The sequence below is a fragment of the Chiloscyllium plagiosum genome, unplaced genomic scaffold, assembly GCF_037043375.1.
Source record: "Chiloscyllium plagiosum isolate Xiang-an unplaced genomic scaffold, Cpla_swu_hap1 HiC_scaffold_1, whole genome shotgun sequence".
NCBI classification, from domain to species: Eukaryota; Metazoa; Chordata; class Chondrichthyes; order Orectolobiformes; family Hemiscylliidae; genus Chiloscyllium; species Chiloscyllium plagiosum.
This window is the reverse complement of record NW_028270139.1, coordinates 119,162,197-119,188,112: the sequence shown is the minus strand read 5'-3', so window position 1 is coordinate 119,188,112 and position 25,916 is coordinate 119,162,197. Positions and strand designations below refer to the sequence as shown.

The following is a 25,916-nucleotide window of genomic DNA, read 5'->3' as shown; positions in this document are numbered from 1 at the left end:
CGGCCATTTCTGCTCCGCCCCCTGCGACACTGAGCCGCGCCGATTGGTCAGGAGGGCGGGGCATCCTGGGAAATCCCTGGCTCTGATCGGCAGATCGCGCTGTCAGTCATGACGTGGGCGTGGTGAGGAGGTGGGGTCGCAAACGGCGCCCTGGGGAGAACCGGCGTTTTCTGTCGGTGCCAGAAGTGGGGGCCGGAAGCAGACAGTCTGTGCAGGGAGTCTGCACGGTTTGCCGTGTGTCCCTCCTCCTTCCCCTCCGAGACGGTTTGTCCTATCACCCCCCTGTAGCCCCCAGGGACGGTTTGTCGCGCTCCTTCCCCAGGGGCTCGAGCCGCTGACATGAAGCTCACTCTGGGCCGTGCCGTTGTCCTGGTGACTGTGGCCGGGCTCGGCTTCTGGATGTTCCGCGCGTGGCTAAGTAGTAAGGAGCACGTGTTCAACCGGGAAGACCTGAGCAAGCTGGCCCGGCAGTACTCAGGTATGTTCTCAGAGAGAGGTGCTGGCCACGTCCAGAGCTCTGTCTATGTGTATCAGAGTCATACAGCACGGAAACAGACTCTTCTGTCTAACTCTCTATACCGGCCAAGATTTTTTTCTACTAGTCCTATTTGCGTGCGTTTGGCCCATGTCCCTCTAAAATATTTCTTATTCACGTACCAGTCCAACTGACTTTTAAATGTTGCAACCGTATCTGCCTCTGGCAGCTCATTCCATGAGTGAGAGACTTGCCTGCGCCAAATCCCTGATCTTCAATTTGCATTTACTCTTCAGGGCCATCCCCATCACCTACCACTATTAGTCAACTGACTTTCCATGTCAACCAAGCAGAAAAAGAGGTACTATTGGTAGTGCTACTGTAAGAACTTGAGAAGTTGCTGCAGCAGCTGAAAATGTGTTGCTGGAAAAGCGCAGCAGGTCAGGCAGCATCCAAGGAGCAGAAGAATCGACGTTTCGGGCATGAGCCCTTCTTCAGGAATGTCAAAAGATTTCTGAAGAAGGGCTTATGCCCGAAATATCAATTCTCCTGCTCCTTGGATGCTGCCTGACCTGCTGTGCTTTTCCAGCAACACATTTTCAGCTCTGATCTCTCGCATCTGCAGTCCCCACTTTCTCCTAGAAGTTGCTGCAGCAAACCTGCACACCCATTCTATAAGCTCATTGCTGGTATACACCAAGCCTCCTCTTTCTTGCCATCTTTTCATAGCCCTCCACTCTGATAGCTGAAGTCTATCTACCTGCTTTAAATACCTGTGATTTAACCTCCTCAACTTGCTGGTCTAGAGAATTCCTATCATCAAGTAATAACCTGCTGAGATTGGATTCTACACAAGGCCACTGAATTCTGGTCCTAACTACATTTATCTGGAGTAGGGTTATGCCATCGTGTGACTCCAGACATACAGCAATGTGGCTGACTCTTAACTGCCCTTGGATAATGTTTGCCTAGCCAGCAATCCCCTTATCACATGAACAAATAAAACCCAAGTTTTGGTCAAAATGTGGATAGCAAAACTGATTTGCATCGGTAAGAGGAGCTGCCCTTGAGTATCTCTACTTCAGTTTGTAGCACTGTTGTTCCCTGAGGTGGTGAATCAAAGTCCCACTCCAGATAGCTATGCACACAAATCTAGACTGATTCTATATGGTGTTATTTGAGAAAAGCTGCCTTGTCTGTTGGATAAGATGTTAAATGGAGACCCTGTTCGTCCCCTCGATGACATTGTCTAAAAACATCAGATTACACGTGTGCATTGATGATAATCTACCTCCCCATCACTAGTTTTAATTCTTGTCTGACATCCAGCCTTGGATTAATGTTGTCTTTGGTCTCTACTGCAAGCTCTACGTTTGAGCCTCCAGTGTTTCCCTGGTCAGTGTCTAAGGTCAAAATGACCTTGAGATGAGCTTCCAGTACACATGTGTTCCATCATAAGTACCCCATTTCAATTCTGTAAAATGACTCTCTTCCATTCCTGTCTCAGTTCATCTCTGTTGAACCCTTGACTGATGCCTCTGGAGTTCAACTTGCATTCTAGAAACTCTTCCAGTGTATTTTTGACTGGTCTCACCTACCCTCTATTCCCAAACTCAACTGTCTTGATTCTGACTGTCCTATATTGTGTGCTGTTCTGATAGACTTCAATTTTAAGAGATATTGTGCTTGTTTTCACATACATCCATGATCTTCATCCCCACCCCATCAGCACCACCGAAAAGAACTGTGACAACCTCCAACCTTGCAATTCTGAGATTAATACACACTTTCAACTTCTTTAGTTATGTTTGATTTGATTTGATTTTATTTGTTCCACAGTTCAAGTGCCTGGCATATACTTTCTAAATTCCTTACCCAATTTTTCTGGTCCTCATTCCTTTTTAAGATACTCTTTCAAAACTATTGACTGATATTTTGATCACTTGACTTGATTTGAAAATTTGTTAATGCATCTTTGAAATTCCTTGTTGGTTTAATAAGGTAAAGATGCTTCATAAATGTAAGTTGTTTTTGGTGTTAAATGTGTTTGGCTCGATGCTGTCTGATCTGCTTTCAAGTATTTATTTGGCATTTGTCCTGTGCACTTCACAAGGACAACACAAGAAGATTGATAATTCACTGAAGCACCAGCATTCCAATTTTCTTAAAACACCACTTGATGCTGTGCCATCATGTCTATCAATCTTGCAATTTTTATATTTCTAATTCATTTATATTCCTTGCATTTTCCAAAGGTGCAAAGTAGACAGCAGTTCCAATTATGTTATGGGATAGGGCCAGTATTAAAGCTATTTTATTTGCTGTGTCTTAGAGCTTTTATATATGGCTGATGCAATTTCTTTATTGAGAACAATGTCAAGTTATGAGAAACTGGAATCATACTTGGAAATACAATCGACAATATTGCGTTCAACAAAGTAAAAGTAATGTTGAAGCTAGTATTCATACTAAATACTTGAGCAAACTATCGAAACATACATTAGTATCCAATGTTTTCTACTTGTTAGTTTATTTAAACATCAATGGTTTGAAGGTTTCATTAGTTTGAAGCTTGTTTTTTTATATACTGGAAATCTGATATCAAAGAAAGTCTATTCTGTCTTTAGCTGTGTATCTCTGCAAATCATAATTTACTCAATGCGGTCTGGATTTGTAAATGCTTTTAGGGACCTGGGATTGCGATAATAAACCAACTTAAACTGACTTAGCTGTGAGCAAAAATATGCGCACATACTTCCTTAATAATCCATGAATTTAATCTCTCAGATGTGTAAAATGTTTTTGAACTGTTAGTCTGCAGTTAAATTGACTGTTCATATGTTCTTTGAGTTGCCAGTTTTCTTGAGTGCATAATGTCGAGCAATGCTTTTTCTGTATTTGAACTGCAGACATAAACCATTGCTGCCTTTAGAAGGTGCTCATGATTGCTGCACTGTACACATCTAACTTTTTCATCAAGGTTTAAATTGTAATTAATGCCAAGAATTGTGGTTGCTGGAGATCTGAAATAGTGTTTTGGAGGAAGGCATGCCCACTGACTTTATATAAAAATTGTAATGACGGTTTATGTAATTATTTGTGATGTAGTCAGTCGCGCAATTGGTAAATACAGTGTCCAAAGTGGAATTCACTCATTTTCCCTAGGGTAGGGGAGTTCAAAACCAGAAGGTTTATTTTCTAAAGTGAAAGGAGAAAGGTTTAGAAGGGACGCGAGGGGTTTGATTTGATTTATTATTGTCACATGTATCTGGGTACAGTGAAAAGTGTTTTATTTTGTGTGCAGCACAGGCAGACCATACCATACAAAGTGCATGAGAACTGAGTGAACAATATATTGTTACGGCTGTAGGGAGAAGTTGCACAGAGAATGAGATCAACATTAAATTTATAATTTAACAGGTCAATTCAGAAGGTAAAAACAATGACTGGAGATACTGGAAACCAGATTCTAGATTAGAGTGGTGCTGGAAAAGCACAGCAGTTTGGGCAGCATCCGAAGAGCAGAAAAATCAATGTTTCAGCCAAAAGCCCTTCTTCAGGAATAGAGGCAGAGTGCCTGCAAGGTGGAGAGATAAATGAGAGGAGGGTGGGAGAGGGGAGAAAGTAGCAAAGAGTACAATAGGTGAATGGGGGTGGGGATGAAGGTGATAGGTCAGAGAGGAGGGCGGAGTGGATAGGTGGAAAGGAAGATAGGCAGGTAGGACAGGTCATGGGGTCATTGCTGAGCTGGAAGTTTGGAACTGGGGTGAGGTGGGGGAAGGGGAAATGAGGAAACTGGTGAAGTCCACATTGATGCCCTGGGGTTGAAGTGTTCTGAGGCGGAAGATGAGGCGTCGTTCCTCCAGGTGTCTGGTGGTGAGGGAGCGGCGGTGAAGGAGGCCCAGGACCTCCATGTCCTCGGCTGAGTGGGAGGGGGAGTTGAAATGTGGTGTGGTTGATTGGTGCGGGTGTTCCAGAGATGTTCCCTACAGCGCTCTGCTAAGAGGCGTCCAGTCTCCCAAATGTAGAGGAGACCGCATTGGGAGCAACGGATACAATAAATGATATTGGTGGATGTGCAGGTAAAACTTTGGATGTAGAAGGCTCCTTTGGGGCCTTGGATGGAGATGAGGGAGGAGGTGTGGGCGCAGGTTTTGCAATTCCTGCGGTGGCAGGGGAAGTGCCAGGACGGGAGGGAGCGTTGTAGGGGGGGCCGTGGACCTGACCAGGTCGTCACGGAGGGAATGGTCTTTGCGGAAGACGGAAAGGGGTGGGGAGGGAAATATATCCCTGGTGGTGGAGTCCATTTGGAGGTGGCGGAAATGTCGTCAGATGATTTGGTTTATGCGAAGGTTGGCAGGGTGGAAGGTGAGCACCGAGGGGGGGGGTTCTGTCCTTGTTATGGTTGGAGGGGTGGGGTTTGAGGGTGGAGGGGCGGGATGTCGACGAGATGCGTTGGAGGGCATCTTTAACCATGTGGGAAGGGAAATTGCGGTCTATAAAGAAGGAGGCCATCTGGTGTGTTCTGTGGTGGAACTGGTCCTCCTGGGAGCAGATACCGCGGAGGGGGAGGAATTGGGAATACAGGATGACATTTTTGCAAGAGGTAGGGTGGGAAGAGGTGTAATCCAGGTAGCTGTGGGAGTCGGTGGGTTTGTAAAAAATGTCGGCGTCAAGTCGGTCGTCATTAATAGAGATGGAGAGGCCCAGGAAGGGGAGTGAGGTGTCAGAGATGGTCCAGGTAAATTTAAGGTCAGGGTGGAATGTGTTGGTGAAGTTGATGAATTGCTCAACCTCCTCGCGGGAGCACGAGGTGGCGCCAATGCAGTCATCAATTTAGCGGAGGAAGAGGTGGGGAGTGGTGCTGGTCTAACTACGGAAGATGGACTGTTCTACGTAGCCAACAAAGAGACAGGCATAGCTGGGGTCCATACAGGTGCCCATGGCTACCCCTTTGGTCTGGAGGAAGTGGGAGGATTCGAAGGAGAAATTGTTAAGTGTGAGGACCAGTTCGGCCAAACGAATGAGAGTGTCGGTGGAAGAGTACTGTTGGAGACGTTGGGAGAGGAAGTAACGGAGAGAATGCAGGCCCTGGTCATGGCAGATGGAGGTGTAGAGGGATTGGATATCCATGGTGAAGATGAGGGGTTGGGGGCTGGGGAAATGGGAGTCTTGGAGGAGGTGGAGGGCATGGGTGGTGTCTCGAACATATGTGGGGAGTTCCTGGACTAGGGGGGAATAGGACAGTATCGAGGTAGGTAGAAATGAGTTCAGTGGGGTAGGCGCATGCTGAGACAATGGGTCGGCCAGGGTGGTCAGGCTTGTGGATCTTGGGAAGGAGGTAGAACCGGGCAGTGCGGGGTTCCCAGACTACAGCTCAGCACTGTCCCCATGACTTGTCCTACCTGCCTATCTTCCTTTTCACCTATCCACTCCAACCTCCTCTCTGACCTATCACCTTCATCCCCACCCCCATTCACCCATTGTACTCTTGGTCAATTCAGAAGTCGAACAACAGCGGAGAAGAAGCTGTTCTTGAATCTATTTGTACGTGTATACAAACCTTTGTATCTTCTGCTCAATGGAATGGGTGGAAGAGAGCATGACTGTGGTTGGTGGGGGGGGGGGAGAATCTTTGATTATGCTGGTTGCTTTCCCAAGGCAGCAGGAAGTACAAATGGAGTTAATGGATGGAATGCTGGTTGCGTAATGGACCGGTACTTTTGGTCTTGGAAAGTGCAGTTGCCAAACCATGTTGTATGTGACCAGATATAATGCTTTCTATGATCTATTTGTAACAATTGGTGAGAGTTCTTGTGGACATGATGAATTTCCTTAGCCTCTTGAGGAAGTAGAGAGTTGATCATTGCATCGACATGGTTGGACTAGGGCAGATTGTTGATAATCGTCACTCCCAGGGCTTTGACGCTCTTGACCATTTCCACCTCAGCATCATTGATGCAGATGGGTATGCCCTCCACTCTGCTCCCTGAAGTCAGTGACCAACTGCTTTGTTTTGCTGATAGATGGATGGATTGTTGCTAAGCACTCCATCTCCTTCCTGTACTTTGTCTTGTTGTTTGAGATCCACACTACAATAGTGGTGTTATCAGAAAATTTGTAAATGAACTTGGGGTGGAATGTGGCCACACAGTCGAGAGTGTAGATGGAATATAATAGGGGGCTGAGTATTCAGTCTTGCAGGGCACCAGTGTTGAGGGTTATGGTGGAGATGGTGTTGTCGCCTATTCTTACTAATTGTGGTCTATGGGTCAGGAAGTCAAGGATCTACTTAGAGTTGGGAGCCAAGACCTAGGTCTTGGAGTTTAGGGATGAGTTTGTTTGGAGTTATGGTATTGAAAGCATAACTGTAGTCGATAAGTAGGTGTCCTTGTTATCCAGAGAAGAGTGTAGGGCCAGGCAGATGGCTGTTGATCCGTTGCATCAGGAGGCCGATTGTCAAGTATCAAGACAGTTTCGTTGGCTGGATGTAAGCCATTATTATGGAGGTCAGAGCCCCCAGGCAGTAGTTATTTGAGGCATTTGAGGTATTGGGATCATGATGGTCTTCTTGAAGCAAGTGGGATCTTCATAGGAAAGAGAGGTTAAAGATGCCTGCAAATGCTCCTGCCAGCTGGTCCACACAGGATCTAAGTGGCCAGGGACTCCATCCAGGCTGGTCGCTTTCTGTGGGTTTGTTAGATGGATCTAACGTCTGCGACATTGTATGTGGGTGCAGACACATCCGAGGCTGATGGGGGAGGTGACATTGTTTCATTGATCTTCTGTTCAAAGCGAGTGTCGAATGCATTGTGCTTGTTGGTACGGATATACGATTCTGTTTGAGAGTTTGTCATGAGTTCCTTGGTTGTAATCATTATCCATTGTCATTGGAGGAATGTGTGAATTTTAGAATCCGATTTGACTGTATCTTGTTGCCAGTTTCAGTAGCATCCAAATTACAGTGATCCATGTAATGATTCTACAGGAATAGCTGTGAAAAAAGTATGACAAGAAGGGATGTATATTCAGTAAATTGTACTAAATATTGCATAATATTGTACTAACTGCTAACCTTAATTTCTCTTGAAATAGAGATCTATCAAATCTCCACTGTTAATAAATAGTGTAATTCAGATTTCATCATGACAACTTACAATCCCAAATTTAAGAATTCTGGACCTTGAGATGTAAACTGAAATTTATGTGAATGATTTTTATGATGTTTGGGTCTGATTTGGTTACCTGTGGGTTTTTCTTTGCGTCTAAAGTTAATAGTCATAGAGATGTACAGCATGGAAACAGATGGGACGATATGGTGGCTCAGTAGTTAGCACTGCTGCCTCACAGTGCCAGGGACCTGGGTTCGATTCCCACCTCCGGCAACTGTCTGTGTGGAGTTTGCACATTCTCCACATGTCTGCGTGGTGCACCGGTTTCCTACTACAGTCCAAAGATGTGCAGGTTAGGTGAATTGGCCATGCTAAATTGTCTGTGGCGCTAGGTGGATTAGTCAGGGGTAATTATAGGGGGTGTGGGGGTTCTCTTTGGAAGTTCGGTGTGGACTTGTTAGGCCAAAGGGCCATGTTTCCACACTAGGTAATCTAAGATCTGAGAAAAAGACCCTTTGGTCTAACTCGTCCATGCCGAGCAGATATCCAAACCTAACCTAGTCCCGGATGTAGGTTTGCTCGCTGAGCTGGGAAGTTCATTTCCAGACGTTTCGTCACCCCACTAGGTAACATCTTCAGTGGGCCTCCAGGCGAAGCCCTGTTCATGATTCCTCCTTTCTATTTATATGTTTTAGCAGCTAATGAACCTGAAAGACCCTATACAGACAAGAAGCAAAACTAATGTCATTTACAAAATATCGTGCAAGAACTGAAACAAACACTACATTGGACTAACATGCAGAAAAGTAGCCACCAGGATACATGAACACTAACGAGCCACAAAACGACATGACCCTCTCACTAGTATCCTTACATACAGATAAGGAAAGACACCACTTTGCCTGGGACAACACATCGATCCTAGGTCAAGCCAAACAGAGATACCCACAAGAATTCCTAGAAGCATGGCATTCCAACCGGAACTCTATCAACAAACTCATCGAGTTAGACCCCATCTACCACCCCCTGTGAAAAAGAACAGGTAATGACATCACCACCCCAAAGAAACCCAAACATATAAATAGAAAGCAGAAATCATGAACAGTGCTTCGCCTGGAGGCCCACTGAAAATGTTACCCAGTATGGTGATGAAACGTCTGGAAATGAACCTTCCAGCTCAACGAGCAAACCTACATCCAGAACCTCTACCTGAGCTACAAATCTTCTCAAAACTTGTTAATCTAGTCCCATTTGCCACAATTTGGTCCATATTCCTCTTAAACCCTTCCTATTCATAAAGCCATCCAGATGCCTTTTAAATGCTGTAATTGTACCAGCCTCTACCCCTTCCTCTGGCAACCATTCCATACATGCACCACTCTCTGCCCCTTAGGTCCCTTTTAAATTTTTCCCCCTCATCCTAAACCCGTCGTTTTGGACTCTTTCCCCCTCAAACCCAGGGAAAAGACCTTGTCTACTTACCCTATCCATGACCCTCATAATTTTATAAACCTTTATAAGGCCACCCCGCAGCCTCCACAATCCAGGGAAAAACAGCCCCAGCCTATTCAGCCTCTCTCTATCGCTCAAATCCTCCAACCTGGACAAGATTCTTGTAAATCTTTTCTGAACTTTTCAAATGTCAAAATATCCTTCTGATCGGAGGGAGACCAGAACTGCACATACTATTCCAAAAGTGACCCAAATAATTGTTCTGTACAGCCACAACATGACCTCCCAACGCCTATTCTCAGTGGTCTGACCAATTTTTTTAAAAAGCATACCAAATGCCACCTTCACTATCCTATCTACCTGCGACTCCACTTTCAAGGAACGATGAACCTGCACTCCAAGGTCTCTTTATTCAGCAGCACTGCCAAGGACCTTACCATTAAGTCCTGCCCTGATTTGCCTTTCCAAAATGCACCTCACATTTATCTAAACTAAACTCCATAACAGGACCTGATCAGGTGTACCCGAGAACTCTGGGAAACTAGAGAAGTGATTGCTGGGCCTCTTGCTGAGATATTTGTATCATCGATAGTCATAGGTGAGGTGCTGGAAGCCTGGAGGTTGGCAAACATGGTGCCACTGTTTAAGAAGGGCGGTAAAGACAAGCCAGGGAATTATAGACCGGTGAGCCTGACCTCAATGGTGGGCAAGTTGTTGGAGGGAATCCTGATGGACAGGATGTACATGTATTTGGAAAGGCAAGGACTGATTCAGGATAGTCAACGTGGCTTTGTGCGTGGGAAATCATGTCTCACAAACTTGATTGAGTTTTTTGAAGAAATAACAAGGAAGATTGATGAGGGCAGAGCAGTAGATGTGATCTATATGGACTTCAGTAAGGCGTTCGACAATGTCCCCATGGGAGACTGATTAGCAAGGTTAGATCTCGTGGAATACGGGGAGAACTAGCCATTTGGATACAGAACTGGCTCAAAGGTAGAAGACAGAGGGTGGTGGTGGAGCGTTGTTTTTCAGACTGGAGGTCTGTGACCAGTGGAGTGCCACAAGGATCAGTGCTGGGTCCTCTACTTTTTGACATTTACATAAATGATTTGGATGCGAGCATGAGAGGTACAGTTAGTAAGTTTGCAGATGACACCAAAATTGGAGGTGTAGTGGACAGTGAAAAGGGTTACCTCAGATTACAACAGGATCTGGATCCGATGGGCCAATGGGCCGAGAGTGGAGATGGAGTTTAATTCAGATAAATGCGAGGTGCTGCATTTTGGGAAAGCAAATCTCAGCAGGACGTAGACACTTAATGGTAAGGTCCTAGGGAGTGTTTCTGAACAAACAGACCTTGGAGTGCAGGTTCATAGCTCCTTGCAAGTGGAGTCGCAGGTAAATAGGATAGTGATGAAGGCGTTTGGTATGCTTTCCTTTATTGGTCAGAGTATTGAGTACAGGAGTTGGGAGGTCATGTTTTAGCTGTACAGGACATTGGTTAGGCCACTGTTGGAATATTACGTTCAATTTTGGTCTCCTTCCTATCGGAAAGATGTTGTGAAACATGAAAGGGTTCAGAAAAGATTTACAAGGATGTGGCCAGGGTTGGAGGATTTGAGCTATAGGGAGAGGTTGAACAGGCTGGGGCTGTTTTCCCTGGAGCGTCGGATGCTGAGGGGTGACCTTATAGAGGTTTACAAAATTATGAGGGGCATGGATTGGGTAAATAGGCAAAGTCTTTTTCCTGGGGTTAGGAAGTCCAGAACTAGAGGGCAAAGATTTAGGATGAGTGGGGAAAGATATAAAAGAGACATAAGGGGCAACCTTTTCACGCAGAGGGTGGTACGTGTATGTAATGAGCTGCCAGAGGACGTGGTGGAGGCTGGTACAATTGCAACATTTAAGAGGCATTTGGATGGGTATATGAATAGGAAGGGTTTGGAGGGATATGGGCCGGGTGCTGGCAGATGGGATTAGATTGGGTTGGGACATCTGGTTGGCATGGACACGTTGGACTAAAGGGTCTGTTTCCATGCTGTACATCTCTATGACTCTATCTGCCACTCTTCAACCCCTTGGCTCATCTGATCAAGATCCCATTGTACTCAAAATTGACCTTCTTTGCTGTCCACCACACCGCCAATTTTGGTGTCATTTGCAAACTTATAAACTGTACGTCTTACATTCACATCCAAACTGTTTCTAAAGATGATGAAAAGCAGTAGACCAAGACCGATCCTTGTGGCACTCCACTGGTTACAGGCCTCCAGTCTGAAAGGCAACCCTCCACCACCACTCTCTGTCTTCTACCTTTGAGCCAGTTCTATATCCAAATAGCTAGTTCTCCCTGTATTCCATGAGATCTAACCTTGCTAACCAGTCTACCATGAAGAATCTTGCCAACCACCTTACTGGAGTCCATATAAATCGCGTCCACCGCTCTGGCTTCATTAACCCTCTTCATTACTTCAAAGAAACTCAATCAAGTTTGTGAGACATGATTTCCCACTCTCAAAATCATGTTGACTATCCCTAATAAGTCCTTGCCTTTCCAAGTGCTTGTAAATCCAGTCCCTCAGAATTCCCTCCAGCCACTTGCCCACCGCCAATGTCAGGCTCATCGGTAGTCCGTTTTTAAGTATTTCCGTAATCATGGTGATTTAATTTCGAAAGCAGTTTTGAAGCCTGACTGTGATATGAATGGGTTTGTATGCTAATGTTTTATTTTAGAGTATTTGAGACCCAGAGTGGTAAATAATTGTGTTTCAGCGGTTTTTAGAAGTTACGGAATCTTGTTCTCTGAAGTTTAAGGAGTTTGCCCATAACGGTGGCTTATTGTTTCGTATTTAATTTTGGATAGTATTTTGATCCTTTAGAACAGGATGGCTGTTTAAAGCAAATCTCCTGAGAAGGGGATGGTAGATTTAGTGAATTAGATTTCTGTTAGAATGAAAAGTTAATGTTAGTCTGAGATTAGAAGTCTGAGAAAACCCCAAAAGTAGTTACTTACCAGAGTAAGTTGATGCCCACGTGTGTGGTAGCTCAAGGGAAAACTATTGAACATGGGAACAGGAGGAGGTCATGTTGCCTGTTGAGCCTGTTCCACCATTCAATGAGATCATGGCTGATTTATGACCTATATCTGCCTTTGGTCCATGTTCCTTAATACTTACTGCTTAACAAAACATTCTCAGATTTAAAATTAACAACTAATCTAACTGGTGTGAATATAGGAGGTATGCTTCATAAGTTTGCAGATGACCCCAAAATTGGTGGTACAGTGGACAGCAAAGAAGGTTATCTCAGAGTACAGTGGAACCTTGATCAGATGGGCTGAGAAGTGGCAGATGGAGTTTAATTGAGAGAAAAATGTGAGGTGCTGCATTTTGGTTGGACAAATCAGGGCAGGACTTACACACTTAATGTAAAGTCCTCGGACGTGTTGCTGAACAAAGAGACCTTGGAGTGAAGGCTCATAGTTCCTCGAAAGTGGAGTCACAAGTAGACAAGGTAGTGAAGAAGGCACTGTAAGAGATGGGAGGTCATGTTGCAGCTGTACTAGACATTGGTGAGGCCATGTTTGGAATACTGCACTCAATTCTATTCTCCCTACTATAGGAAAGATGTTGCAAAAATTGAACGGTTCAGAAAAGATTGACAATAATGTTGCCAGGGTTTGAGCTGTCGGGAGAAGCTGAACAGGCTGGGGCTGTTTTTCCCTGGAGTGTCAGAAGCTGTGGGGTGACCTTTATAGAGGTTTATTAAATATTGAGGGGCACGGATTGGTTGACTAGCCAAGGTCTTTTCCCTGGTGTAAGGGAGTCCAAAGCTAGAGGACATATGTTTAAGGTGAGAGAGAAAAGATATGAAAGGGACCTATAGGGCAACTTTTTCACACGGGGTGGTGAGTGTATGGAATTGCACCAGGTGAAGGCTGGTGCAATTAATATTTAAAAGGCATCTGAATGGGTATATAAATAGGAAGTGTTTCGAGGGATCTGGGCCAACTGCTAGCAAATGCGACTAAATTAGTTTAGAATATCTGGTCAGCATGAATGAATTGGATCGAAGGGTCTGTTTTCATACTATGCATCTGTGATTCTAGCATCAATTACCATTTGTGGAAGAGTTCCAGACCTCTGTGTGTAGAAGAGCTTCCTAACATCTCTCCTGAACAGCCTGGCCCAAATTTGTAGATTGTGCTCCCTGGTTTTAAATCTCCAACCAGTAGGTAAACCTCATTTTTATCTACCCTGCTGCCTTCTGTTAATATCTTGAAGGCTTCAATCACCTCACCCCTTAACCTTTTCAGTTTGGACAAAAACAAGTCTAATTTCAGGTATAATTCATGTAAACCTTTATTGTACTCCTTCCAAGATCAATACAGGTGTATCCTTTGTAAAGTGTGGTGCCCAGATTTGCACTCAATGCTCAAGTAGTGTCTAACCAGGGTTTTGTATAACCGTGGCATAACTTATGTATCCTTCTACACCAGTCCTTTAACTAGCATTCTATTAACTTCTTTGTTTATTTTGGTGCACCTGTTCATGGCATTTTAAAGATCTGAACACTTCCATATTAAAAGCTGCAAGTGACATAAAAACCTACTAAGCTATTTGATTCGGGGATTTTGGTGTGAGCATTATGAGTGGTGTTTTTAGGAACTGTGTCAGGAATGGTGTTTTGACCATTTCACAAAAGCTGATTTTTTTTTTTTCCCCAGTTTATAAAGGACTGTTTGTGAACAAACTTTTACTGTGTGTTTAAAACTTTTAAATGTATTATAAATAGTTTAGATTATTCTATTTTAATGTTTCTTGTGTAATAAGCTTCTTTTTGTTTTTTAGAAGAATATCTGCAGAATTACAGGCTTATGTTTCAACAAGAGATCACTCTATTAAAACCAAACAAATAAAATTATAATCTATAAAGCTGGGTTCCTGTCTGGGATTTGACTTGTCCAGTACTAACATAAGCTGAAAACAAACACAAATTAAATTACCATGTTGAATTGTCTTATCCATATTGTGTCATTCACTCAAAGATGTCATCCATCACAACCCTATCTGGTCTGCAAGCAGTTGCAGTCTCTCGCCACTTTCATCACTTAAGAGAGCTTTGAGAGCTTTAGTTTGGAAGTCGTTGCAACTGAGATTGATAATGAGAAAGATGTGCCTGCCCTTTTAGAAGAATGCAAAACATTATACCAGCAACAAATTTAGGAGAATCCTATTCTGTCATCTCTGCGAAGTCAGGAAATGGAAATATAGATCCCACTAAAACAGTTTTGAGAATTTCAATTATGTTTGTATTAAATGAAATTAATCTTGAATTTGTCAACTGTTGTGAACTGCTTGGCATTTACTATCTCTTTTTAAGAAAGGGAGATTCTAGTTCCAATAGTATCATTGACCATTAACTGCCACTAACATGCTCTAGCAAGTCACTAGATTATATATCCCATTCTTAGGGCCCTAGTGCAGGAGCTGTGTCCCTATCTCTGGGCCAGTATGCCCAGGTTCAAGTTCCATCTGCTTTAGAGATGTGTAACAATATCTTTGAACAGGTTGAATAGAAAATATCTATCAGTCCAGTCATTGGCTGAACACCACTCCTCTTAGCAGTATAATGAATCTGCTTTGTACTTTTACAAACCTCAGTAGCCTTCTTAAAATACAGGAGGACATGCAGGCAGTGTCGATATTACGTCTTGGTTTATTCGCAAACGTGGAATTTAAAAACCAAAATTTGCGAGCAGGTTTAATTGCTTTTTCATCCTTAGCTGTTAACTTTAATGTAGTATGCATCTGTCGTCCAAATCCCTCTGCTCATTTAAAGGATTGTTTAGACGATTTTTTTCAACTAAACTACATTGTCTTCCACTTTAGTGATTACTTAACTCTATCTTTGCTATTTCATTTCTTCTGAAAAATTAAATGTACCTTCTGTCTTGGAATCATACAAATTCTAACGCTCCCATTCGGTCCTAGACCCATATTACTCATTATACCTGTGATCACTAAACCATGAGACGTGGGAGCTGAAGTATGCCATTCGGCCTATCAAGTCTGCTGTGCTATTCAAAGAACAAATGTTTGATCTGGCAACCTTCAACTTCACTTTCCTGCCTTTTTTCCCCATAACCCTTGATTCTGTTACTGATTTAAAAATCTGGCAGTCTCAGCCTTAAATGTACTTAATGACCCAGCCTCAACAGCCCTCTGTGGTTAAAAGAAATCTGCAGGTTCACAATCCTCTGAGAGGAAGAAATTCCTCCTTATCTCTGTCTTAAATGTTCAACCCCTTATTCTGTAATTATGCCCTCTAGTCCTAAACTCTCCGACAAGGGGAAATGACATTTCTGCTTTTACCCTGTCAAGTCCACTAAGAATACTATACGTTTTAGTAAGGTTGTTCCCCTCCTTCATCGAAATGCCAGTGTATTTGTATCCAACTCAAACTCTCCTCATAAGACAGTCCCTTCATACTCTGTCTTATCCTAATAAACCTTCACTAGAGCTGAGTGAATGCCAGTATCAGTATACTGTTCAGGCTACCATCTCCATCTGTCTCTCATTGCCATTTCAATCTGTCATCACTGCCAACGTCCATATTGAATAAATTATTTTTTAAAAAGACAAGCGTGAATCCAGAGTTTAATAATCACCATCACTTTTCATATGTTTTCACAGCAGATAATCAGAAAGGCTAATGAAATTTTGGTCCTTATTTCAAGGGGGCTGAAGGCAGGAAGACTGACTGCAACTGTGTAAGATGCTGCTAAGACTAGGTTTGGAGTGCTTTGCGCAATTTTGGTACCCATGTTTAAGAAAAGATAATTTCATTGGGGTCAGTTCAGAGATGATTCACCCAGGATGATCCCTGGTACGGAGGGATTGTCTTCTGAGTAAAGGCTAAACAGATTGGGATTCAACCCTCTGGATTTTAGAAAGATGAGAGGTGATCTCATCGAAACATATCTGATTCTTAAGGGGTGTGACTGGTCAAATACTGAGAGGATGGGAGAGTTCAAGACCAGAGGGCATAGCCTTAGAATAAAGGAGTGCTAATTTAAGACTGAGATGAGGAGTAATTTCTTCTGTCAGAGGGTTGTCTCTATTTGGAAGTCCTTGCCACAGAGACCTGTGGGGTCAGTGTGCTTTGCATATTTTAAGCTTTGAAGTGTCTTTTGATAATTAAGAGAATCAAACGTTTGGGGAAAAATGGACATGAGCCATCGGCCGTGATCCGAGTGAATACCAGGACAGGCTTGTTCCTATTACTTATGGTCTCATGGCCTTTTTCTTTTTGTCTTCATGAATTCTTGTGCCTTCTGTACCCAAATTATCTACTTTTTTTTTATCTTGTAATTTGTATATTATTTCACTACCAAGCCACGTTGGCAGCTAATCATTGCTATTTAACAACTGTTGACCACATGACGCAATGAAAATGTAAAGTTATGCTACTAATCCGACTGCAATTCCAGTAGTTACTTCATTCACCTGTTGTCAATCGGGATGTGTGCCTAGAACAAGAAATAAAAATCTAAATAATGAAGGGGATGAATATTTAAAGCACATATCATGCTTTTTCATGATATGGGGCATCACCTGCAGATATCCATGTTGAATGAGCCATATTTACTGAATATAGTCATGTAATTATTGTGCATCACTGACAGAAATTAACAAAATCCAACATCATTTCTGCAGTAGATCAATGGAAGGGAGAATTGCTTTACTAAAAGACAGTAATTGAAAGCAATTGTTATTGTGAATTTCTGTAACATAAAATGTTGCTGTATTTCAGGTCTTAATCATGACCAAGCATTCACAAAGGTTGTGGTTGAGTTAAGGAAAAGGTATCCTGGTCACATTCTTCCAGATGAGGACCTGCAGTGGATCTTCGTAAATGCTGGTGGCTGGATGGGTTCTATGTGCCTTCTGCATGCATCGCTAACTGAATATGTGCTACTTTTTGGAACAGCAGTGGACACGGGGGGACACTCGGGTACAATATAATTGTTAATTTAGTGACATTACAATACGAAAGTTTCAGAAAATTAAGAAGAGATAACTGTATTAGGTTTGAGAAGGTTATTATACACTAAGGTAAACCTGTAACAAAAATAGTGTTTAACATCTTGCTATCTGAGAGATAATAGGAATGTAGCCTCTGAACTTTCAGGTCAGATGAGATTATTTGCATTTCTTTTGATACTGAACAAGTTGATTGTGGACAGGTGAAGTTTCCCACAAGTGCTAAGCTGGAATGCTCTCTGCTGCTACTGCCTTGTTGCGTGGCTGGTATCTGTTTTGATCTTCTGCAATCACGTGTTGCTTTTGTGTCCATTTCAGCTGGAGTTTTCCACTTGGCTTGATTTGATGTTGAGGGCTTTTGTGTCTCTTTTGACAGCATCCTTTTACCAGAGTGTGTCACTCTGGTGATCTCTCAGCACGGGCTAGCTCCCTGCATAACATATTTTTGGGTATGCAGTCATCTTTCCTCTTCTGTAAATGAGCAAACCAGCAAAACTTCCCTTGCTTGATTTAGTGGTAGGCTGCTGCTTGGTGTGCTTGCTAAGAAAGGCCTGCATCATTGGTGACTTTGTCTTTCCATCTATACTAAGAATCTGTCATGGACATTGGCAAAGAAATTATTTAGTCAGTTTTTTTTTCTTAGGCTGCATTTTTTTCATGCTATTTTTGTTGGTCATAGTTTTATGTTGCTTTTTAAATGTGTGTACTGAACTGAGCTCAACTGGCAGAGTCCCAAGAGCTGTGTAAAAATTGTATATAAAAAAAAAAGTCCAACAGGTTTATTTGGAAGTACTAGCTTTCGGAGCACTGCTTCTTCTTCACGTACGTGTGGAGCAGGATCAACAGACATTATGATCCTTATTCACAGCTACCTGATGAAGGAGTAGCGCTCTGAAAGCTAGTACTTCCAAATAAACCAGTTGGACGACAACCTGCTGTTGTGATTTTTTTTTTGTTTAAACTTTGTCCACCCCAGTCCAACACTGGCACCTCCACATCATTGAAAGGATGTTTCCTCTCCTAGCAGAATCTCGAACTTGGAGTCATAGTTTTTTTTAAAAAAAAAAAGAGTATTCCATTTAAGACAGATGAAAAAATGGTTTTGTTTTATGTTTCGAGGTTGTTTGTCTATGGAATTCCCTTCCTCAAAAGACAATTGATGCAGAATTTTCAAACATCTTTCAGGTAGAAGTAAATCCTTGATTACAAAGGAAATGAAAGATTATTGGGTGCATAAACAAGAATGTAGAGTTCAGGTTAAAATTAGATCAGTGTCATATTATTGCATGGAGGTGCAGGCTTAAAGGGGCAAGTGATTGATTGTTGTTCCTTGTTTGCATATGTGTATTGTTTTCTTGAGAACTGTCTCTCCTCCTCTGAACCACCATTATAACTCATCAAAAGTATCCTGCTAACAGACTATCTATGCCCGCATCTTAAATCCCTTCTTCTAAATTCGGGTATGTGTTTTACGCTTTCAAATCTATGATCCTCTCAATAACATTAAGGTTCTGTATAAAGACAAATTAATGTCGAAGCACCAGTGTTGGACTGGGTTGGACAAAGTCAAAAATCGCACAATGTCACGATGTAGTCCAATGGATTTATTTGAAAGCACTAGCTTTTGGTGCTCTGATCCTTAGCACTCCAAAAGCTAGTGTTTTCAAATAAACCCATTGGATCATAACCTAGTGTCATGTGATTTTTAACCGTACCGAACGTTAGGCATAGTAAAATGGGCCAGATTACATCACCCGCAACATGGCCTAAATGAACTGTCTTAAGTCTGGTTTTAACTTATTTTTATGATGCTGTGTTCGAAGAAGGACTTTAGTATTTTAGTCTTCTAATACAAGAATGTTTTTAAATGTTGCATTTTGTGAGGTTTTCACAATTGAAATAGAGATTAGATTACTGTAAAACTACAGCTTGTTTGGAGAATTTGTATTGGCCACAAACAATAAGTGCTAATGCCTTATTTTTACATGATATTCCAGGTCGGTATTGGGCTGAAGTGACTGACACTATTATCTCAGGAACTTTTCAACAGTGGAAAGAAGGGACAACTAAAAGTGAAATATTTTACCCAGGTTAGTTTTTATATTTGTGTTTCAAGATGAGAACATTCCTGCCACATTTCTAATTTGTGCCCTGCTGATCGTTTTTTAACAGGAGGTGTATTTTGTCAATGCTTGAAACCAAGGTTTCTTCCAGTATATGAATGGCTTTTTTCTGGAATCAAAACTTGGGTACAGCAGGAAAGGAAGCTATTCATACATTATATATGTGCTAATTTTCAGAAAATGCTATCCGATTAGTGGCACTCCTTGCTGTTTCTCCATACTAGTGCAACTTCTTTTTTACCTTTTCATAAACTTGTTTTTTTCTTGGTTGACAGTGATATTTACATAGCAGAAGTGACTCCAGGTGCTTTACATGGATGATGAAACAATGCAAACCAGGAGAGCACCAAAGTCCAGAATTGGAGGAATGTGGAGATCTTGGTGGATTGTAGTGCTTGTGCAGAGAATACTTGCAAATGTCATAAATTAATAATTTCAAAAGGAAATTAGATATTAATTTGAATAAAATAAACTTGTAGGGCTAAAGGGATTGAATGGATTGTTCTATAGGGAGATGGGATGGACTCAATGGCCCAGTTGCCTCTTACAGTATCATATGGCCTCTATTAGGAAGGCAAGATACATGGTGTTGTCACAATGCTAGTTCATCACTCCTTTGCTCAACCATCATTTATAGATTTGATGGATGGTTGTATGGCCATATAAATGCTTCCCATTGCTGAGTATTGGAGCCGAGGCATACTTCCTTGCCTGCAGCAGTGTGGAGTTCTTCCATAGCCAATATGTATCGGAATGGGGCTAGGACCTTTGGCCTTTTAGCTGAGAGGTAAGTGTAAGCTACCTGTTGCAGTGCTCCAGCTACTAATGTATCTTTAAAGGAAAGATAGGACTGCAGTTTTAAGTGATAAGTTGCACTCAACACAGTCTGCTGCAGTAAACTAGTTTATTCATAAAGGGACTTCCTGAAAATTTGATAATGGATAGGAAATTTCTTCTATATAATCCATAAAGACAGAAAGCTTAGGCGCTCTGAATCTTCAGCATGATCTATCTCACTAACAGTAGCCACTCAAATCTCTTGATTTCCTGTTTCAAATGAAGAGGGACACCAGATTCCCAATGGGTTGTGTTCATTTTGGATACTAATTACATTTTTAAAAATGCTCACGTACTCTAACATGTGACTTTTTATTTTATATTCCTATAGGTGACACTATCGTCCATTCCATAGGTGAAGCCACATCTGTGCGCTGGAGTGCTGGAACATGGATGGTTGAATATGGTAGAGGTTTCATTCCTTCCATGTTGGGGTTTGCATTGTCTGATACAATCTTTAGCACACAAGATTTTCTTACCCTTTATTATACAATATCCGTCTACACAAAAGCACTTGTTTTGGAAGCCCATACTTACCTCACAACAGCTGGATTCTTTTGATGCTGGGTAGAGACCATTTTGTAAGGTATACATTTTATTGGTCTCTTTTTGACATTGGTTTATTTCACCTACTGTTTGAAAATTTACTTGTGTTCATCAATTCTAGAAAATTTGCTTGTTCTTTGTATGCTACATTTTTTCTGATAAAATTCCAATCTTTTTATGTCTCTACATTGAGCAACACAAAGTATTGTGTAAAAGATCAAATCAGAAGTATAGATCTGTTTGCATAATCTCACATATGTCAATTTAGATATCAATGTTTTGCTGTATCTTTTAGAACTAATTTGGATGGTAAATTGAGAAGTCCAGGACTAGGAACATGTTGTTATTTTTAACCACTGAAGTGAATCTTTAGCATGTTTCCATATCTAAACTACTAAACCTGATGGTAAAAGATGTTTCTTAGATTTGGTTGGTTACCTAGATATTAAGTTCTGTAAAGCCATTGAATCAAGCAGATTTATACATTTGAGATTAAATTGTTAATGGGGTTTAATTAATAATTTTGTCATAAATTGTACACGTTCATTCATGGTGTAAATTTTTTATGTCATTTGAATATTTCAATATTCTGAACCAATATGACAGATGGAATTGTGATAAGTTGCAGTGTAGATGTGTTAAAATACAAAGAAACCTCTTGTTGGTCTGATCAACACCAGTTAATATTGTATTAGAGGCATTTTGAGATTTCAGAATTCCAAACAGGTTCAGTTGCAGTCTTCATGTTGGACCGAGCTGTCAATAACTTCCCACCTTTTCATCTAATATGTACTTTCCCCCTCCACTTGGAGCACTACCCAGCACATAGGCAATAAGAATGCCTATGTGCCTGTGCAACCTCCAAATTGCCTAATATGTTAATGGCAAGACAGTCACTTCAGAACAACTTCCCAAACGTTTTAATCACCAAATAGCAAGCAATGTGTAATTCAGTTTGAATTAAACAGACCTCCATGACACTAGCCCACACAAGCTGACCATTCACTAGATCTTTGCTCTGAACCAAATACAAAGGTAGATTCTTTTCCCCACCCCCCACTTCTTGGTATCAGTAAGAAAATTAATATTTTCATTGCAGGTTGGTGATGGTGCTGAGTCCTCACTTGCTCTTTGGTGGGTAGAATTACCACTAATATAGTAGCATTTTTCTCCCTCTCACTAGTTTATATATGAAAAAAATTGATGGAGATAATTCATTTGATGGATGTTTTACATCTGATCATTTAATTAAGTAAACTTTATTAATGGCATTTTCTACCAGAAATGGTGTTTCTTTGTGGAAAGCCCGTAATGACCATGTTCACCTGGGTGGTTGTCTGAAGGTTTTGCAGATGTTCTGCTTGTTTTTGAAAACTTGATTTTTTTTTCTTTGCATTTTAACATGTATGTTTCAAATGCAACTGAGTTATCCTTTTGAGGGGAATACTGCAGTCCTGAAAACCTGCTCACAACTAATTTCTTAGATTTAAAGCAATATCTCCAAATTCCATGCAACCACCACAAACTTACACCATTAATTAAAATACAAGGTAATCTTGATCCAATTAAGGCCAGTTTGAGGGCCGAAGTGTGATTGGGAAGGTAACTACTTATAAGTTTGAATATAAAATGTAAGTATTTCAAATTCTATGCAAAGTAATACTGTACCAAACAATTCCGCTTTTAAAATTCTTGCATATGCAGTGATCCTATACACCCTTTTTCCTTTCCACACAGATTTGTTCATATTTGATGTATGCACTTAGCTTTATTTTTCATGTAAATTCCATGTCAGATATGAATTTTATTTACACGTTTCTCCAGCACACTCTAATTTGGTTCAGGTTTCTAGCATCTGTAGCCCTTTCTGTTTATTTCAGCATCTTTGGATGTTGTTGATGTAGCTTCTTTACTCATAAAATGTCAAGTATTTTAAAAATTTCTATAGCTAATTAAATGCTAGCAGAATTTATTGTTTCTTGTTCATGTTTGTAGCGTGACCACCGTTCTTGACATATTAGTTCAAATAGTAAATAGGAGATTGTGTCCAAATCTATCTTTGAACCAAGAAAAAAAATGGTCCAATATATGCTGCTTCCTGTTTTGGATCAATTTAATATCAAACTTAAATCTTAACTCTGCAATCCTCATACTGCATGCATGATGTTGGAATAAATCTGCGATAATTCAAATAAGATTTTTTTTGGATTGGGATATTTCTGTTAAAGCATGGGTCAAAAACGTTTAGACAGACATTGCATGGAGTGTGACAGTATGAACATTTTTAGATGTTGGCTTTTCATTGATAAAATCACGTGACCTAAACTGCTCAGTGTAAAAGTTTAACTGTGCTTTCACATGAAATTTGCAGTGGATCGTTGCAGTGTTCTGAGCCAACTTTAATTGAGTTCTTGACCTGCCAGCAGTCAGTCCTGATTTTTTTTTTGTTGGGTGTGGCAAGCCACAAGGTGGAGACCTCCTGCCTCTCTTCATTCAATAAGTTTTAGTCCTCACTTGGTGTCTTTTACATTTCCTTTTGTTTTTGTTTTTAAATTTACATTAATGTTGAATGTTCTTCTTGAGGCTATAGCTTTGATTTTTTACGCTGGTTTTGGATGGACACATCGAGGTATTCTGGCAAGTGTCCAATCTTGCATGCTGAGACTCAAAGGTATTTGACTTCCTGCGCTCACTTGTATGTTCAAATTCAGGCATGTTCTTGACATTGCCTAGCCAGCAGACAAGTGGAATAAAAGTTCAGGCTACAGGATATCATTGTTGTGATCTACAGCAATGTTCCCCAGCAGTTGATTGAATGGTGAGTGGGAAGATGCTGTGGTTATATGCTAGAGGGGTGGGGTGGAAGCTGAGAGTGAGAGAAATCCAAGATTTACTGGATCCTGGTTCACAGGCAGTTTTTAAACTATAACTTGTCTGTTCTGATCCTTGACTTAGTTGCAAAAGATTTTGCCTGGTGATAAACTTATTGCTCAGTCGCAAGGTGTCAGGTTGGACCATGATGATCTTCTTGGAGCCCGACATGTATCTTTTTTATTCTTCAAAGAAAATCCCACCACATAAATTTACGATATTTCGGATCATGGTAAAAAAATGACTAGGTATGTCCCTGCTCCATTTTGACTATATTCCACTTGGTAAGGAGTTACAGTCTGTATTTTGTATTTTATCTGTTAGTATTCAACTTCTTAAAATTTCTGTAGCTAGTACTGCTATTGGAAGCAAACGTAGAAATTGTATTACATGTGGAATAAAGCTAAAGTCCCAAAGTTATGGAATATAATTATTGCACTAATTAGTAAATTAAAAATAAAGTTGAGGAATTCTAAGTCAGCTAAATGTCTTGAGTTATTTTTCTTTTTGAGGAGTGTGGTGGGAGGTTGGGGTTAAGTGGAACTTATTCTCTGTTTTGCTTTGTTTTATTTGATGTAAAATAGTGAAAGGTAGAAAACATAATTGCTGAAAAGAGAGTATGCACAAACATTCGTCTTGCACTCATTAGGAGAAAACATAATGCCACATTTCAAATATTCATAACAGTTTGTATCACAGGAGAATAGACTGCTGAACAGTTCACCAGTTGACTCTGGCCAAGACATCACCATGACATGTAGGGAGCATCTAGTCTGCTTTGGTTTCTCCATGGCAACCCCTTAGTCAGAATCAACCTTACCATTGTTGTGATCATTTTGAAATTTGGCGTTCTTGTCTTTTGTGCAAGAGACAAAACTCAAGAATGTCTTTTTTTTCAGCAATATTGAAGATCTGTATTGCCAGGCAATTGTTTGAAAAATAATGTATGTATATTCAAATGTGGCATTTGCTTTTTAATCAAAAGTTTTATTTTTTGTTTTGGAAATATTGCTCAAATATTTAAAAGAGCTTCTGTTCCAGTCTACTGCCCTACTTGTATTTGTAAATAAACACTGATCGATATATAACTGTCAAGCATAAATAACCATGTATTATGTAAGTGGCCTTTGTCGAATTGATTTTTGCCTTGTATTATTTTTTGATGACTAATGGTACTGTTGTTTTAGCAAGAGGTACCAGATTGCCATTATGATTCTTTCTCCCACCCTTGCCCAGATGTTTATGGGAAGTACTGAATATTAGAAATTGTAAATTTTGTATTCTTGCAGTACAATCAATATTTAAACTGTACCATGTAAATTGTTTGATAGCAAACAAGCAATATTCTGAATCTTGTGTGTTTTGGAGATATTTATTTCAGGCAGAATCATTGTACTAGTTGTATCAATAAGATTTGAAAGAATATCTTTTTACCTTCCCCCCCCCACACACACACACACATTTAATCCTATCTTGGAACAGTAACTCTGGGAACTGGAGCTATATGTTTGGATCTACTGTATTCTCATCATTTTTCTGTCTCTTCCAAGGACATTGAAAGATTGGCATGTTTGGCCTTAAGATATGTGAAGTTTGCATTTTGAAGCTTTGTAGCAAAGCATGTGTTACTTAGGTACCAGACTTTGGTATACTATAGCTGCAGTACCTGTACAGTGAAATGATCTTTTGTTTAGCATTCATTTGATTGTCTTTGAAAGATCTTTATTTGTGCCCCAGTTACATCTGTGAACTGCAAATATGTTTACATCCTCTGCACTATAATTTGTAAATTTTATCCACCGCTAAAATTATTTATTCTGAAGTCTGTGTATTGGAGGCTTGGTGATGCCTTAAACCAAAAACATTAGTGAGTCTTGAACCTTGCCTTTGTAACTTGGAAGGATGTTTTCAATATGATGTCCTTCTGAATAGTTAGAATACAGTAAAATGTATTCAAATCATTGACTTGAAGCTTTTAATGTATTATCTGAAACTTAGTTGAAAATTGTTTTAAGGTTACAACATCTTGTTATTGTATAAAGTGCCACAAAGAGCCTTGTGCTTATTCATTATTACAATTTAGCTTACTGTAAATCAGTTCCATAAATATATGGTCTTAAATAGGAATTAAAAATATTTATGTATTTGACATGCAAGCATAGAAAATAAATATAATCTGCTTTAATGTTTTATTGATGATATTCCAGATACTTTTTTTTTAAGATTACATTACAGTGTGGAAACAGGCCCTTCGGCCCACAAAGTCCACACCGACCCGCCGAAGCGTAACCCACCCATTCCCGTACATTTACCCCTTTACCTAACACTACGGGTAATTTAGCATGGCCAATTCACCTGACATGCACATCTTTGGACTGTGGGAGGAAACCGGAGCACCCGGAGGAAACCCACGCAGACACTGGGAGAATGTGCAAACTCCACACAGTCAGTC

General features: G+C 40.9%; 1 protein-coding gene across 1 annotated transcript; it reads left to right on the top strand.

Moving 5' to 3' along the window:
* Positions 1 to 141: 141 nt before the first annotated feature.
* Positions 142 to 25,654, top strand: sigmar1 (sigma non-opioid intracellular receptor 1). Its single transcript, XM_043682802.2, has 4 exons — positions 142 to 478; positions 16,858 to 17,058; positions 19,085 to 19,177; positions 20,379 to 25,654. Exons 1-4 carry the CDS (start codon positions 340 to 342, stop codon positions 20,606 to 20,608), a joined length of 663 nt encoding a protein of 220 aa, XP_043538737.2. The 5' UTR covers positions 142 to 339; the 3' UTR covers positions 20,609 to 25,654.
* The last annotated feature ends 262 nt before the right edge of the window (positions 25,655 to 25,916 follow it).

What these genes read in the sequence shown, in the direction of transcription:
- sigmar1 (XM_043682802.2), top strand. Translation starts at nt 340, where the DNA reads ATGAAGCTCACTCTGGGCCGTGCCGTTGTCCTGGTGACTGTGGCCGGG. An exon ending in GCTGGCCCGGCAGTACTCAG is followed by an intron (nt 479 to 16,857) that starts GTATGTTCTCAG and finishes GCTGTATTTCAG; the next exon opens with GTCTTAATCATGACCAAGCA. An exon ending in AAGTGAAATATTTTACCCAG is followed by an intron (nt 19,178 to 20,378) that starts GTTAGTTTTTAT and finishes ATATTCCTATAG; the next exon opens with GTGACACTATCGTCCATTCC.